This window comes from Euleptes europaea, chromosome 1 (genome assembly GCF_029931775.1).
Source record: "Euleptes europaea isolate rEulEur1 chromosome 1, rEulEur1.hap1, whole genome shotgun sequence".
In the NCBI taxonomy this organism is placed as follows: domain Eukaryota; kingdom Metazoa; phylum Chordata; class Lepidosauria; order Squamata; family Sphaerodactylidae; genus Euleptes; species Euleptes europaea.
Window position 1 is genome coordinate 167,254,988 of NC_079312.1, and position 17,669 is coordinate 167,272,656.

At 45.4% G+C, this 17,669-nt stretch overlaps 1 protein-coding gene across 1 annotated transcript in view; it reads left to right on the plus strand.

The window, feature by feature from the left end:
• COL2A1 (collagen type II alpha 1 chain) overlaps positions 1-17,669 on the plus strand; it is a 112,687-nt gene that overhangs the window by 37,750 nt on the left and 57,268 nt on the right. Inside the window, exons 17-20 of the mRNA XM_056867231.1 lie at positions 3,392-3,436; positions 6,075-6,128; positions 13,702-13,800; positions 17,157-17,201. Of these exons, the coding sequence (XP_056723209.1) occupies positions 3,392-3,436; positions 6,075-6,128; positions 13,702-13,800; positions 17,157-17,201 (243 nt within the window). The remainder of the gene's footprint in view (positions 1-3,391; positions 3,437-6,074; positions 6,129-13,701; positions 13,801-17,156; positions 17,202-17,669) is intronic.

Sequence of the window (17,669 nt, forward strand, 5' to 3'; positions counted from 1 at the left end):
ATCCTGCCTTTTCTGAGACAGAATACTGGCTAACTTCTTTACTATCAGTATAAGATAGGGAGTGCCTGCCTGCCATTCTGGCTGACTGATAGGAGGGGCAAGAGACTTGTGAAGAATGTTCTCATTTTTCAAAGGATTTGAGCATCTGCAGCTTCCTTATATGGAGTCAAACCATTGGTCCATGCAGCGAGGGTCACCATCTCCGACCTGGGAAAGATTCCTGGAGATTTGGGGGGGGGGGCTGAGCTTGTGGAGGGGGGATTTGAGGAGGATAATGTGGAATCTGTGGTATACCATAGAGTCTGCCCTCTGAAGCCCCAGGGGAAACTGATCTCTACTAGGGGTGGGTACTTTTTTTTATATTTGTTGAGTTCAGGTTTAATAAACCTGGAAATTTTCGAAACAGCCGTAAAAAGCTGAAACCCCTATACCGGTATGTTCCTCCCCCCACCCAACCCTAATTTTTTGGGGAAATTTGAAAATTTTCAGGTCTATTAAACCCGAACTTGAAAAATTTCACACCGCCTCCGAACTCCACGTGGATTTCGCAGGTGGCATAGATCTGAACTGGGCTTTGCTCTGCTGAACCCAGCGTTTGGTTCTGTGCCACTGTCCACGAACTCCACACGGACTTTGGAGGCAGTGGCAGCAAAGAGGTGAATGCTGGGCCCGAGCCCAATGTTCAGCGGTTCTTCCTTCCGCCGCCAAGCCCATGTGGACTTCGGAGGCAGCAGCGGTGCAGAACTAAACGCCGGGCCCCGGCCAGCCAGCTGCTAAGTGAGGAGAAGAGGGGATTCCCGAAACGGCCTGGAAAAAATGCCAAAAAAACCCGGCATTATTCAGGTTCTGCTTTTCGGCTCCCTTAAATCACAACCATTTTGTTTGGGAGAACCCCCCACCCCGAAAAATACTGATAAGGTTGTTTTTTTTTTAATTTGGTTCGGCTTTGCTGAATGCGCACCCCTGATCTCTACGGTTTGGCGGTCAGTTGTAATTCTGGGAGTACTCCAGGTCCCTTCTGGAGGTTGGCAACTCTTATGTACAGTCCAATCTGGGCATTGGCTCTCCAAGGCAGAGATCCTTCCCAGCCCCACAACCTGAGATCCTTGTAACTGCCGAGATTAAACCTGGAATTGGTTTGCTTGGAAATCACGGATTCTTTTTTTATATATACAATTTTTTTATTATTATTAATTGGTGAAAAAGAAAAAAAAACAAAGAAAGGTGATATTTAAACAATAAACAATAAAAAAGAAATTACAACCAAATTACAGAAAAGAAAAAAAGAGAAATAGAAAGAAAAAACAATCGTTTCTTTTTTATACATTATTTTGATTACATTATTAAAACATACATTGAAAAAAAACATACACACAGATGATAATAATAATAATAATAATAATAATACATCTTAAATATTAATAGAACTCTTTCCCCCCTGTGATTGTGTGCCCACCCCCCTCCCCCATTGTGACTTCCGGAGAAGTATCCCTTAGCTTCATATTATCCACTATATGTTTTATTTCCCATCTTCATAACAATTCATTCACAACTCTTTCACAATCCTTGTGAAGTCAATCTTTGCTGAGTTAGTCCAGTGTACAAAGGCCTTTTGCCAATCTTTTTTAAAGTCTTCTACATTCTTCCCATGTAGACTATTGGTTAGTTTGGCCATTTGTACAAAGTAGAAAAGTTTGTCTCTCCAGAAAGCACGGGCTCTTGAGCACCTTAATTCACTTATCCTTCGTGTGGCCTCGCTTCTTTCCCACTGATCTCTCTGGCACTCTGCCTGGGACCCGAGTGAGCCTGCCAGGCAATTAGTCTTTAGTTACAGAAGGCCACGGGTGTCAGACCATTAGCATCGGAGGCCTTTTTATCGCAGAGTTCCCCTCCGGAGGCCCTTCTCAGGATTCTGCATGGTTGTGAGATTAGAACCACGAGGCAGAAAACTTCACCCTCTGTCTGTAGTTGTGCCATAGCTAGGGAACTTTCTGGTACACCCCCTTCAGATGCCTTCAAACGGATTTGAAAAGCTTTTCATTACTAGCCAGGCTGCTGGTAGATCGCAAGCCTGTACCCCGTTATCCTTGAGTTTAATTACTAAGGCTTGGAGAGCCAGCGTGGTTAAGAGCAGTGGTTTGGAGTGGTGGACTCTGATCTGGTTAAGAGTGGTGCTTTGGAGAGGTGGCCTCTGATCTGGAGAACCGGGTTTGAGTCCCTGCTCCTCCACGTGAGCGGCGGAGGCTAATCTGGTGAACTGGATTTGTTTCCCCACTCCTTCATACGAAGCCCACTGGGTGACCTTGGGCTAGTCACACTCTCTCAGCCCCACCTACCTCACAGGGTGTCTGTTCATTCATTCATTCATTCATTCATTCATTCATTCATTCATTCATAGACCTTTATTGGCATAAAAATTATTACAATTGTTACAAAAAGGGATCATAAAACATAAAATCAGAGAAATAAAACAAAGAACAATATAATCAAATATCAGAGCTTGTAAGTTTTTGCACTTTCATCACATCCACTAGAAAATTGGCAACACCCTCAGTGATCTCAGGTACTGAATCATTCAATAAAAATTGACATTTTACTTTATTAGACAGGTGATGTTTTGAATAAAACCAAGTTTTTAACCATTTCCCACGGGATGTTTTGTATAGACAAACAGGGTGTCGTGGGGAGGAGAAGGGAAGGTGATTGTAAGCTGATCTGATTCTTCTTTAAGTGGTAGAGAAAGTCGGCATATAAAAACCAACTCTTCTTCTTCTAAGTGTCATGACCAGTGTTGTGACTAAGAAAGGCAACCTCCCCACCACCTTCCTCCCACAGCGGCTTTCTGTGCCCCTCCAAAATAGTGATCTTGCAGGTCACTGGATCCCCAATTATGATGGCCTTGAGGCAACCTATTCTGTTACTGGGATATTTTTTTTTGTACTTTGTAACTTTTTATTGTTGTGCATTAGTCCTCAGTTTTTTAATGTTTTTTTAAATCATAAGCTGCATAGTTTTATGCCGGGTATGTATAGAAACTTGTAAATAAATAGCCCTACAAGACAAAAAAGAGCGCTTTCACACGTTTCCAAATAATGCACTTTCAATGCACTTTGCAGCTGGATTTTACCGTGTGAAACGGCAAAATCCACTTGCAAACAATCATTAAAGTGGATTGAAAGTGCAGTATTAAGCAAGTGTGAAAGCACCCAAAGACAAGGTTTTGCCACTGAAGGTACACCAGAGGTAACTCTTGGAACTGTTCGTATTTTATGCTCCTGTAGCATGTACCTACGGATGCGCACTGGTGATATACCAACACTTTAAGGATTTAAGGATTTTCCAATACTGCCTTCTGCTTGTTTTTCTTACTCTTGCCCTTTTGTTCCTGCAGGGTGCTCGTGGTAATGATGGTCTCCCTGGTCCAGCTGGCCCACCCGTAAGTGAATTTTCTTTTAAGAGATATTCTTCCTAGAAATGTATTTATTTTCCTCTGTGTTTAAAATTGTGCATCATGTATTAATGGTATTGTTCTTAAAATACCAAGGATAGATATGCATACCAGGAAACTGATTTGGATTTTAAAAGAAAATAGTGTAAGAGGACAAATGTATGTTTAATTGAACAAATGTACATACAGCGTTTTGAAAACAGAAGAAAGCAGACATTGTACGAAAAGCTTAGGAAGTGCGTGCATGTAAGATAGAATGCTAAATCAAATTACTGGCTATTAGTCCATTGATCTTACACTTCTTTAGCAAGACTAGCCTTATGGGAGGAAAAAAACCCTAGCCAGCGTGGTATAGTGGTTAAGAGCAGTGGTTTGGAGCTGTGGACTCTGATCTGGAGAACTGGGTTTGATTCCCCACTCCTCCACGAGTGGCGGATGCTAATCTAGTGAACTGGATTTGTTTCCCCATTCCTCCACATGAAGCCAGCTGGGTGACCTTGGGCTAGTCACACTGTCTCAGCCCCACCTCCCTCACAGGGTGTCTGCTGTGGGGAAGGGAAGGTGATTGTAAGTCGGTTTGATTCTTCCTTAAATGGTAGAGAAAGTCGGCATATAAAAACCAACTCTTCTTCTTCTTCAGCTTGTAATTATTTTAGGCAGCCTCAGGGTTGTTTTATTTGATTGGTTCATATATCCCACCTTTCTGTTCAAGAAGAACACCCAAGGCGGCTAACAAATCCAAAACACCCCAGCACAATATGAACAAAGAGTCAATCAGTTATGAACCAAATATGGGGTGTGGCTGAGCGAGTGGAAAGCTCAGCCCTTGGGCCAAACTAGGCGTGACGGTGTCCACACGTCCAACCCGACGGTGTCCACAGGTCCGACCCGTGGACGCAGTCTCCATTTTAAAAAGATTTTAAAATATTGCGAGAGCCCAATCACTGCAGCATATCATGCAGACGCCCTCTTGCTCTCCCCCCCAAAGGAGAATGCTAAAAAGAGGTAGCGTGGTATAGTGGTTAGAATGTTGGACCAAGGCTGGGACAGGTTCCAATCTCGCCTGTCCATGCCGTTCCTGGGGTGAGCGTGGGCCAAGCATTCTCTCTCAGCCTAACTTACTTCCCAAGGGAATGGTAGCTGGAGGCGTGGAAAGAAACGTGTGTGCTACCGTGAGCTCCTTGGGGGAAAGGAGGGAGGGAGATAAAAGTATAATAAATAAAGGCCAAGGCTTCATACTTGGTTGAGAGGATGTATAAAAATATCAAAGAGTATGGGGAGGAACTGAGAATAAGGACGCTTGGGGAAAGAGATGAGTGGTTTGGTTTTGATATGACGAAGAGATGGCTCCAGCTCTTTTTGGAGGCCACTCAATGTTGGTTAGTATTACTCGGCGGAAAGAAGGAGCAACAGAGCTCTCCTGTTACTCTTGTCTAAATTTCAGCCTGGGCTGGATCGTACACAGAAGCTGTGCTATATCCACTGCGCCAGTCTCACTCTGTGACAGAAATACACCTTACAACAAAATTCGACACCAGGAACGCCTTAAAGACCAACAAAATTTTCCAGAGTATAAACTTTCAGATGTCAAAGCTCACTTTGTCCGATATCTTAAAGACCAACAACGTTATCCAAAATTTGTATGCTGACAAAGTGAGCTTTGACTCATGAAAGCTAACACTCTGGAGAAATTTTGTTGGTCTTTAAGGTGCCACTAGACTTACAGCGCATTCCTGAGTGGAATGGCTGCGCTGGTCATAGGAGGCTGGGGCCGAAACCTTCTTGCAACAGGAAAAATCCAGGCTTTGGAGGCTGCCTGGCGTCGGAACACCCCGGGAACGCCTTGTGCCGGCGACCCTGTGCTGTGCTGCCGGAGCAGCGCGGGGAGGACGGCGTCCGGGTCTCCCCGCCAGTGTCCGGGCCACTCTGCGTGGCATAAGTGGGCTGCCCGCCGGCAGCTGTCCCACTTACGCCGGCGCAGCCTCTTTTACGCCTCCTTTTCGCCGAAAGAGCTCAGGAATGCTGTTAGATTTTGTTCTCCTATTACAGACTAATATGGCAACCCAACTGAAACTATCTTCATAGCAATACATCTTAATGTCTCTACATTAATTCAATACATTCATTCCGAGCATTTGATAGCTAACTGGCTGTGGTTCCTCGTTTTGATTTCTTCGCAATGATTGTTGATTTGTGTTTTTATATTATCCATTTTCAGATTATTTGAATTTTTTTGTGAATGTGGTTTTGTGGTTGTAAGCTGCCTTGAAGGCTTGTAATGGAAAAGGTGGGATACAGATGTTCTAAATAATGCTGGTAACTAATTTCTTCTTGTTAAACTGATGGGGAACTGAAACGGACAGGATCAGGGATGTCCAGTCGTAACCTGTGATATTTCTGTATTACAAGCGCAACCGAAGTATTGGACCTGAACCAGAAAGAATAGCGCCACCTTGCCTTGTTTTTCTCAACTGTAACAACTGGATCCTAAATGAAGTTTTCATGCTTGTGCTTTGTATTATAATGCACTTTGCGCTCTAAACTTTCTATAGCGATTCTAAACAATTAAAAGAATTTTGCCCTGCTGTTGTCTCACTGATTGAAACCGGTTTTCTCCTTTGTTCAGGGACCCGTCGGCCCTGCCGGAGCGCCAGGTTTCCCCGGCTCACCAGGTGCAAAGGTAAGTAGCACTCCAAGCTCAAATTAGTCTTTCTGCTGCCTCGGGCTGGCGTGTCCTGCATTTCCTTCCCTCCCCCGACATTTAAGCAACCGTGGGAATCCCTCCTCCGCTCTGAATATTGCACTGCTGCTGCAGGAAGGTTAGACGCATTTCATCAGGCCTGTGAACGCATTAGCAACTTACCTCGCAATTTAAACATGTCCAGTACTCAAGCATCCAACACGACTTAAAATTTCTGTTCCCACTGCGACGCCTTCCTCCGCTGTATTAAATAAAATCCGTATGTTTTCCCCTTGCGGAAGCATTCATGCGCCAGCTCGAAGGAGCATTGTGATTGGCTGAGGTGGTAGCCTGCTGCGCATGCCCACTCGGTGCTTGAAACAAGGACGGCGATTGGTCCAGCGTGGGCAGTTAGGCAGGGGGAGTGGATGGTGGGCTGGCAGCAGGAAGTGGATTGAAGACAGGTTTTATGTTCGCACTTCAGGCTCCCGGTGAGGAAAACGTTTAATTTCTATTAATTCGCCGTATAAGCGAATGCTCTTAAAATGGAGAAATTGCGCTCTGGAGACGTCTCCGGAATCCTTCGGAAGAGATGAAGTGCGAACATGCAAGGAAACCCCGTAGAAATCGGAGCTGCAAACGCAAAGTGGGGACATGGTCCTGGTTTCCCTGCCTGAGAAGTAAAAAAATGGCAGGAAAATTCACAACTATATTGGGGAAAAAAAACTTGTGCATGCATGCCTGGAAGCTTGTGAATACAGAAAGAAACACGGAAGTGATTGAAAATGGACCAGCCGAGGTACAGAGTGTAGACAAAAGGAAGGAAAAAGCTCTAAGGGGAAAGAGAACTGGGGTGGCTTGTAGGGAGAAAAGCACAAGCAAGTTAGGAATTAACAGCCCATTCCTGAAAATACAGCGTGCGGAGATGGCAGGGAAGAGGTGCAGTGGCACCGGAAAACAAAAAAAAAAGCCATCTTTTTTTGTTTTAACAGGGCTTTTTGCCCCATTGAAAACAGCGAGGCTGCGCCTGCTCAAAAGCAATGCTGTTCTCACAGCTGGTGGCCATGGCTGAAACAGGATAGGGAGCCGCCTAACCGGCGCCTCCTCCCCCCGGAACGCCCCCAGAACTCCCCCCTGCGCCGGCGCGGCCTCTCCACGCCGTGGCCTGCGCCACGAAGAGGCCGCGCCGGTGGAAGGGCGAGGCGTGGTCTTGCGGCCCCACTTACACCGGCTGGACTAGCCTTGCCGCCAGCATAAGTGCATGTAATCACACAATTACACGCACTTACGCTGGCGGTGAGGTCACGCTGCCTCTAGAAGACTTTCGGCCCAATTCTCAGGAATGGGCTGTAAGAGTGCCAGAAAGTTCAATCTTGAAAAATCTCCATATTGTAAATCTCTTGACCTTAAAACCCATTAACTGTTAGTCGACTTCTTTGGAAAATTTTACTTTGTGAAGTTTTCTTCAGAGTACTTTAATGATTACTTTTGTCCTATGTAGAAAAAAAAGATTTAATTTTTATAAAAGTTCCCAATAATTGAGAGACAGGGGAGGAAAATTACATTCCATTTCATTCCAGTCTACAATTTGGCTGTCTAGTTGGATTATCACATTGGGGTTGCACGGTGGTCACAGGGACCTGAAGGAGTACAGTATTGTTGAATGAAAGAGGCCCCCAAACCCAATTGTTTTCCTATCTGATAAAACCCACATTTCCTCATAAGTGTTAGTATAATTTGCTGTAGGGCTCTTTAAAACGCTCATTCCCTTTTCTGAGTATATCTGAGGAAGACTCTGAGCTGGAGTATGAATAACCAGACTGGTCTTCTCCTGCTCCATAGAAGGTCTTGAGTGGCCTCCTGCATACAGATTGGATTTCCACAGTTCAGACACTGCAATAAGTGGGTCTGATTGAGAAGTTTGGGGGTGAGAGCAGGAGGTAAGTTCGTTTGAGCTTCCATCTTCTCTAGGGTTGCCAATTCTGGTTTTAGAAATTCCTGAAGAGGCAAGGGAGCTCAGTGGGAATGCGATATCACTCAAGGACTTCAGTTTCTCATTGACTCTGTGGTATACCATAGAGTCTCCCATTCCTTCCAGGGGAACTGATCTCTGTAGTCTGGATCCACAAATACTTTTGCAGTTTTAAGGGAAACTGAGATTGGGTCTGGGGTAAGTAGGGTTGCCAACTGTCAGGTAGTAGCAGGAGATCTCCTGCTAATTCAACTGATCTCCAGCCGATAGAGATCAGATCACCTGGAGAATAATGGCCACTTTGGCAATTGAACTCTATGGCATTGAAGTCCCTCCCCTCCCCAAACCCCGCCCTCCTCAGGCTTCGCCCCCAAAATCTCCCGCCGGTTGCGAAGAGGGACCTGGCAACCCTAGGTATAAGGCTTATGAGCATCCCCTGTTGACATCATGGTCAAGCATTCAGTAGGGAGGGGCTGTGGCTCAGTGGCAGAGCCTCTGCTTGGCATGCAGAAGGTCCCAGGCTCAATCCCCGGCATCTCCAGTTAAAGGGACAAGGTGATGTGAAAGTCCTCTGCCTGAGACCCTGGACAGCCGCTGCCTGTCTGATTAGACAATACCAACTTTGATGGACCAAGGCAGCTTCATGTGTTCATGCAGGCAGTCCCCATTTTGGACCGCTGTAGGAGAGGAAAGAGCTTTCAATTGTAGGAAGCTCAACAAGGCTTAAAGGTCTACCCTTTTGTATGTGCAAGATTAAATTTCACAAAACCATCAAACAAAAAAAGCAGAGGCGTTTAGGAGCATAGGTCAAACAGTGATGTTTTTGTAACCAAAGAGATTTGGGCCTTTGTTCAGGCATACCTCCCACAAAGGCCTATTTAAGTGTTAATTTGCTTAAAATTGCGTGTAGAACCATTAGCTGGACACAAGAAAGGCAGGACAACCCTCACTGCTTTCCCTAAACGATTTATCTGGTTGGGTGCCCTGCTCATACGTAAGATTAATCTTTGACTTTGAAGACCTATACAAAACCTTGAAACCTCTAACTGTGAATGTTACCAAAGTAACACGGCCCCTTGAATTCCCAAGCGCTCCTCCATTTGGCTGGCAGTGCTTCTTAGAGCGTTCAGAGGCGGAACCTGCCTCGTTTCTCACCCCGCATGCCTTGACGCAGTCAGACTCTCCAGTGTTACACGATGCAACCGTTGGCAGGTTGTGGGAGCGGCCGGCATCCAAGTTGGGGAAACTCTCCCTTGGCGATGCCCGAAGTCCTTCTCAGTTTAAATATCACCCGGGCAATTGAAACGGTGATGGTAAAATTCAGGCTGGATTCAAGCCGGGGCGGGGCGGGGGGGGGCAATTTGCCATGGACTGGACTGGAAGCTCAGAAGGTGTCCAAAGGGGTCAGGGCCATCAGATAATCGACTGGCATTTCGCCTCTTTCAGAGGCATTAGCGGCCCTAATGCTCAACGCTCCCCATCTCAGCATATCTGGTTTCCTTAATGTGGGGTCTGTTAGGGCAAGGCGAAAGAAAGAGAGGGGGGGGCCTTCCTCTGGGAATTCCCATTGCCACGTGGTGTATGGCTTCAGGTTGCTAATTCCCCCCAGGACTGGTTTCTAGGGTTACCAGACGGTGAAAAGGCAGTGTGTGTGTGTGGGTTGAGGGGAAACCGGGGCCTTTTGTGGAACGCCCGACAGGAATTGACAATGGCCTTTCAATAACCATCAGCGTCCTCATTATAAAAAGATGGAGGGTCTTCTGAGGTGTGGGGGGGGGAAATGCTGCCGCTCGCCACAGTAAGGCAGGGAGTGGGGAGAGAAGAAAGAAAGATGGAAAGTACCGTTTCACTTTTGATGGGTGATAAGGCGGGACTGACGTGGGGGGGGGGCGGTGAGAGGAATTAAACAATTCACCCTGACAAAAGAGTTACCGGCTAAGGGGGAAACAAAGGAACAGACCATGTTCTGTGCAGTGCGACTCATTATTTTGTCTTCGGCTTAATAGGCATTAGCAATAGTAGGGGATAGCAACAGCGGCTGCGGTAAAATATTTGCAGCATTCCCCCTGCCCCATCCAGGAATTAGGGAATCCCCCCCCCAAAAAAAAGTTCCTTTAGAAATCCTTTCTCCTGTACAGAGCTACAGTTCCTGGAGTTATTTGGGAAGAAACCATAACGGTCACACCAGTTCATTCAATTTCAAACAACAGCTATATGGTCGCTCAGGGCACTTTAGTTTGAAGGAGTGTTTGGTCTTTCACAAACCCAGTAGTAATGCAACAGTAAACCAGGGTTTTTATGAGGACAAGCACGGAGGATCCTCAGACTTTTTTTAAAAAATTAGAAACATTTAATCTTAGAATAAAAGAAAAAGGGAAAAAACCTAGATATAACATTACTTTAAAAAAATCAAATACTGGTGATACAAATTATTTTTAAAAAACAAAACAAACAGCGCTAATATAACTAAAATGCCTATAGCAATTAATCAAATAATACTCTATTTTTCTATTTAACTAAAATCTGCATTACCATTACATCCTCTCTACAATTTATACGTCAGAATGCTTTCTCCATCTTTAAAATTGTTGCATTCCAGCGAGCATCAAGTTCTTCGGTATTTTTATCGTTATTATAGTGTGTGTGTTGTGTTAAGTGCTGTCAAGTCGCTTCCGACTCATGGCGACCCTATGAATGAAAGTCCTCCAAAATGTCCTATCTTTGACAGCCTTGCTCAGATCATGCAAACTGAGGGCCGTAGCTTCCTTTATTGAGTCCATCCATCTCTTGTTGGGTCTTCCTCTTTTCCTGCTGCCCTCAACTTTTCCTAGCATGACGGTCTTTTCCAGTGACTCTTGTCATCTCATGATGTGACCAAAATACGATAGCCTCAGTTTAGTAATTTTAGTACGTCAGCTTAATTAAAGCATAGGTATCTTTAACCTTGTTGAGCCAATTATTTAAATCAGGGAATTTATTGCTTTTCCAGTTTCTCGCAAAATTTGGAGGATCCTCAGACTTGTTCACTCCCTCTCCCTCCTTCCCCACTGCTCCCAGCTTGATAATTAAATACTTCAATTTTCCTGGCATGCCATAGTTGGTAGGTGTATCTGAAATAAAAAAAACGATGGTTAGCGGTGTTTCTTTTAAACCAGGATTTTAAATCATGTTGTTAATCTGGGTTTGAAAGCCTACTTTAGAAGGAATAGAGGAAGCCATAGTTTGTGGTTCAGTTGTAACCACAAACTGAGGTTTGCTACGGAAGTCTTTCATTATTGAGTTTTTCATTATTGAGAAAGAAGGAGGGGAGGAAGTGTGCGAGTTTAAAGATCTCTCAGGTTCATTTGTGTAACAATGGGCCAAATAGAGTTACACCTTCACAGGTGGCAAGGCTGAAGCTACTTCCCACACCTCAGTCACACTCTCAATCAGGCGTCAAACACACAGGATTTGAACATAATCCGTAATTCATGTCTGACTTTTGTACGGAACACAGAGTAGACATGAACACATGAAGCTGCCTTATACTGAATCAAACCCTTGGTCCATCAAAGTCAGTATTGCCTGCTCAGACTGGCAGCAGCTCTCTAGAGTCTCAGGCCTCAGGTCTCAGACCCTTGGTCCTTCCAAGGAAGTATTGTCTACTCAGGCCGGCAGCAGCTCTCCAGGGTCTCAGGCAGAGGTCTTGCACATCACCTACCTGCCCAGCCCCTTTAACTGGAGATACCGGGGATTGAACCTGGGACCTTCTGCATGCCAAGCAGTGGCTCTACCACTGAGCCACAGCCCCTCCCAGTAGGAACCCCAGATCCAAACTGTGTAATCCTTAATACGTAAAGAGACACTGCGGGACTTACATTTAACTCTACAGATTTAGAGTTACTCTTGCCTCTGTAATTTTGATGGCAACCCTGATATCACAGATAGGTTTTGAGGAAAGACATTACATTTTAAAAAGCATCAGTAAGGAGTACACGACTCTGAAAAAAACAGTGGGGAGCTAACTTCAGGTGCTGCCACTAAAATACTTCCTGAAGTTTTTGTAGTGCTGGTGGTAAAAATGAGGGGATGCTGCGAGAAATCTGGATCTGGGAGTACGGTGACACTGGAACATGAGCCTGTTGCCATGTCTCAGATGCCTTCACATCCCCTTGCCTCATTAGTTTGGCTGTAAGAATCCATCCTGGATCTTGACAGCAACTGAACTGATGCTTTGTACTGGTTTTAAAACAAATTTACTAGCTTTGCCTTTTGCCTCTGGAATAACACTCTGTTGAAACTCTTGATTTGCCAATCCAAGCGGCAAATTATAGGGAAAAAAGTTGAACGCCCAAGTTCTATTGATGAGGTCAACTGAATATTAAATTGTGTCCAGGGAGGAATCATAGTGGAAATCATGTTCCAGATTCTCTGAAGACACTGTTTAAAGCTTTGGGTTCTTGATCAAAGATATCTTTTGGAGAGGCTCCACAATGCTACGTCCTGGATATTTACTATAAGGACTGACTTTGTACCAAATCAGACCACTCATTCATCTAGCCACTAATATTGTCTGTGGCTGGGATTGGCTCTCTGGGATTGTGAGCGCAAGGTCTTTGGAAAGGTCTTTGGTTATGCTTTTTAGTTTAAGATACTGGACCTTATACTTGTACCACACTACTGAGCTAAAGACTCCTTTTTTACTTTTGATGGGAAAAGTTGCAAACCAAATAGCTTGAGTTCTGCTCCAGCTATAAATTATTGTAACAACTTATTTCCAAAGTGGTCCATTTCCTGTTGTTCTTCATCTCATGAAGACTCTTGTATTAGGTTTTCAGACTGTGTTCCTAAGAAACCTGGTGTTGCTCACAAGCTTATTAGCGGATCTTCAGTTAGAAGATCTGTAATGGTGGGTCAGGCTTCCCTGAACCTGAGCCCTCCCCAAAAGAAGAGCATCCCCCCTCCCCACTGTGAATCTCCTACAATGCGTAGACACTGGGACATTTTAGGTGCGTTCCGAATCATGCTCATAGTTCAAAAGAAGCGGTGGTGCTTCTGCATATCCACCTTCCGGAATTCTCTGCAAGATGTTGGGTTGCCATAGCAGAAATGCAGGGTGGTTTCTTGGTAGTCTAGTTGATGTGGAAAGAGCACCCTGAAGGCTTAAGGGAAAACCAGCAAGCTAGAGCAGACCAGGTATAACACTGTGGGGGGGGGGGAGCTTCTGACTTTTGGAGAAGGATGCCACTCTAGGAAAAATGTGAAATGGGCCACTACGGCCACTTAAGCAGCATCCTCACGTTTATCAGTGGCCCATGCTTTTTGACATCACACGACTCAAAGCAGATCTGCATTTAGCAAACTTGGAATAACGTTTGGACTGAAACTGCAGAAGGATAGAAAGGAAAGCTACCTGCCAGGCATCACACAGGATGATGGGCTTCAGGAAAACCCCTTGGATAACAGCCAAGTACTCTCTGGCCACTGCAGGTCACCAAGATGTTCTTTCTGTGCTGCATTCAGGCAATACGCAGGTCTGGTTGCTTATAGTAAGAAATTTCAGGATCCCAGTGACCATCGCTGGGACATTTCCTTCATGTTCTTCTCTCCGTCTTGTTGCAGGGTGAAGCTGGCCCCACCGGTGCTCGTGGCCCTGAGGGTGCTCAAGGATCCCGAGGTGAATCTGGAAGCCCCGGCTCACCTGGACCTGCGGGAGCTCCAGTAAGTATCTGGTTCTCCAAATCAGAACTGGAACACACCTGGCCCTTGGAAGGGGCTGTACAAAAACACCACATTGGGCAAAAGATGGACATCCTTTTTTTTGCACTTAAAAAATCCATAGAATCAGACCACAACAGGCTCTCTAACCTGGCTGGGCCTGTATGTGGCAGAACATGCAGAATAATGGTGAATCCAGTTTCAATTGCATAATTATTGGGATCTTCTTTGTGGTTGGCTGAGCTAACACAATCCCCTCTTAGCAAGCAGGGAATCATTCCAGCTCTACCCTTTACCCCACCTGATCAAAGGTTTATCAAAGTATTTTCAAACATATCCAATGGCAGAAGTCACCCTGATCCTTAGTGCTTTGTGCAGCAATTCATGTGCTCCTTCTTGATTGCTGCTTTTCCATCCCCAGGCAGATGCGTGCTAAAATGTTTTCTGCTCTCTTAGTTGCTTCTGATGTTGTAAGCCACTTTGGGTCCCTGTTGGGGAGTAAAGCGGGGTATAAATATCTAAATGGCATTACCTCCCCATTCTAGAGCTTATTTTTTGACTTAAATTTATTATTACTAATGTTGTTAATCTATTCTTAATATTCTTAATGTAACTTTAATTCCATTGCTTTTTACTTACATATGGAGCTAATTCTGTATTGAAATAAGCATATAAATAAACAAATAAAAATAATACCTTCTGTTACCGTCACTCCGAGATGGATCTAAAAGCTCAAGGCTTGCAACTAGGTGTTATAGTACAACTCTGCCAGCAGATGGCAGTGTTAAGGGAGAAGTCATACAACCTTTCAATGCCCAGCTGGTTTGTTCCCTGTTTTTATTTGGCCTGATTTTTTCTGTCTGCTGGAATCGGGTGTGGATTAAAGAACCTGTGGAGGTTGCTGAACGTCTTTAGACTCCACCTGCTAACATGCCCATGCCAGTTCTGACACAAAATATACATCTACTCGCAAGTAGATGTAGTCACACACTCTTCCTTGTTTTTGGATAAGGGGCAGGCCAACATGTAGCCTGATCTCGTCAGATCTCAGAAGCTAAGCAGGGCAAGGTGGCCATACATTTCATGTTGGATTGAGGAAAGTCTAGACAGATAAACTTTGGGCCTTGCTGTGGTCTGTATATGATGATCTCTGTAAAAAGGTAAAGGTCCCCTGTGCAAGCACCGGGTCATTCCTGACCCATGGGGTGACGTCACATCCCGACATTTTCTAGGCAGACTTTGTTTGCCAGTGCCTTCCCCCGTCATCTTCCCTTTACCCCCAGCAAGCTGGGTACTCATTTTACCGACCTCGGAAGGATGGAAGGCTGAGTCAACCTTGAGCCAGCGACCTGAAACCGACTTCCGTTGGGATCGACCTCAGGTCGTGAGCAGAGCTTGGACTGCAGTGCTGCAGCTTACCACTCTGCGCCATGGGGCTCTTGATGTTCTCTGTAGTGTACTTTATATGATGATCAATCCAGCCACAGCGCAGTTTCTGGTGTAATTAGTATAACAAAGCAGAGTGTAGCCTCGCATATTTTTTTGCCATCAAATCACATCCGACTTATGGCAACCCCTTGTGGGGTTTTCAAGGCAAGAGACATTCAGAGGTGGTTTGCTATTGCCTGCCTCTGCGTCACGACCCTGGTATTCCTTGGAGATCTCCCTTGCAAGTACTTGCTAGGGTCGACCCTGCTTAGCTTCTGACGAGATCAGGCTAGCCTGAGCTATCCAGGTCAAGGAAAATATGTGTGTAAAGTTCCATCAAATCACAGCTGACTTATGGCAACCCAGTAGAGTTTTCAAGGCAAGAGGTGGTTTGCCATTGCCTTCCTATGCATAGTGACCCCGGTATTCCTTGGAGGTCTCCCATCCAAGTACTAGCCAGGGCCGACCCTGCTTAGCTTCTGACATTTGACAAGATCAGGCTAACCTGGGCCATCCCTTGCATAGACAATTAGCTAAACTGCATCACCCCCCACACAACTAACCCCCTATTAAGATGGATTGAGAAGCAATATGTTTGCCAGTCAGGAATGGAAAAATAACATTCTAACGCACCGCACGATCCCAGGACGGAAACTGTGCAAGCTCTCAAATAAATGTATTAATGTATAAATAAATGCACTGGACCTGAGAGCTCATGTTGGCTTCAGCGACGCTGCTTTGCGTATTTCAGATAGGTGAAACCTCGAACAGTAGGCTTCTTGTGCTCAAAAGCACATCACTGGGGACGTCAGTGGTCAGGCCACGTTAATTGCTGGCCCTGGGCCACAGAGAAATCTGACCCCTTTTCTCTGGACTCCGTCGAAATACAGAGTTAATCACAACTCCATCTGGTGTCTGTATTACCGTGCCTAATACAGAAAGCAAATTAGTTGAAAGCTAGTTATTTTTAACAGAGTTTCTTGATTTCCTGTTCTTTTGTTACCCAAATATGTATATACCTTGACCAAGGAGTGTCCTCCCTCTACGGGGTTGGAATCCTATACACACCTGTGTGTAGGGTAAATGTCATTGGGATTGTATTGCCTGATGTATGCCAGGGTCCAGGATTTGATCTAATGCCTCATGGGGGCATGGTTTAGAGAAGTTGGTTCCACAAACTCAACCCCAGCGCCCCCCTACCCTGTTCTATAAAAAGCATTATTCAAAATAGGGGTTTCCATGACTCACTAAAGAGGATAAGAACAATAAAATTTCAAAACGGTAACAATTAATTGCACATCTATTCAAAATCAAATTAAATTTTTTTAGTTGAAATTCATTCAACAAAACTGATGCACTCGATCCAGTGGTACCAGCTCTTCAAAGTCTAGAAAAAATTCTGATTTTTCCACCCAATTTGCCAGCATGGTGCCATAGCTTGATCTGTTGTAAATCAGTGAACAACACAGTCGAAGGGGCCCACCTCTAGTGCCCTCTGCTGCCCCCTTGCCTCTTAGTGCCCCCCTAGTTAATTCCACTGACTCCCAGAGGGTGGTACTGCCCACTTTGGGAACCACTGGTTTAGAGAAATACATTCCACTTTATTATTCCAAACCTTGGTAGAGGCCAAATAAAGGAATAAAATAAAAAGGATGACTATCCCTTCTGGGGAATCAGTGAAGAGATCCCAGCCATGTTCAACGATGATCTGAGACCCAGCTCACTTTCCCCTCAGAAACCAGTTGCTCCCAGATGTTGGGGGGAAAGTCCCAGCTGCTGAAATCCACCTCCAGGGGCTTCCCAAAGCTTCACCTTCCCACTAGTGAGGGGCAGGGTATTATTCTGCATGATTTGCCAACGCTGATGGTTGAAGTGGTTCTGGTGCCCTGATCCAGCATCCCCATTCATCTTCATCTTCTTCTTGCTTTCAGGGCAACCCTGGGACGGACGGGATCCCTGGTGCCAAAGGATCTGCGGTGAGTACTACACTCTTGGCGTGAAGAAAGAGAGGAGGTTGATAGGTGGGGACATTTGCCTCTGGGGTTGAGCTCCGCCTCCATTGAAAAGTATTGAGCATGGATCTGTGTTATACAGGGGAGCCAGCGTGGTGTAGTGGTTAAGAGCGGTGGTTTGGAGCAGTGGACTCTGATCTGGAGGACCGGGTTTGATTCCCCACTCCTCCACATGAGCGGCGGATGCCAATTTGGTGAACCAGGTTGGTTTCCCCACTCCTCCATGTGAAGCCAGCTGGGTGACCTTGGGCTAGTCACACTCTCTTAGAGCTCTCTCAGCCCCACCTACCTCACAGGGTGTCTGTTGTGGGGAGAGGAAGGGAAAGTGATTGTAAGACAGTTTGATTCTTCCTTAAGTGGTAGAGAAAGTCTTTTTCCCCTTCTCCTCTTCCTGCTTCTACTGCTTCTCCTCCTTTCTTCTTCTTCTTCTTC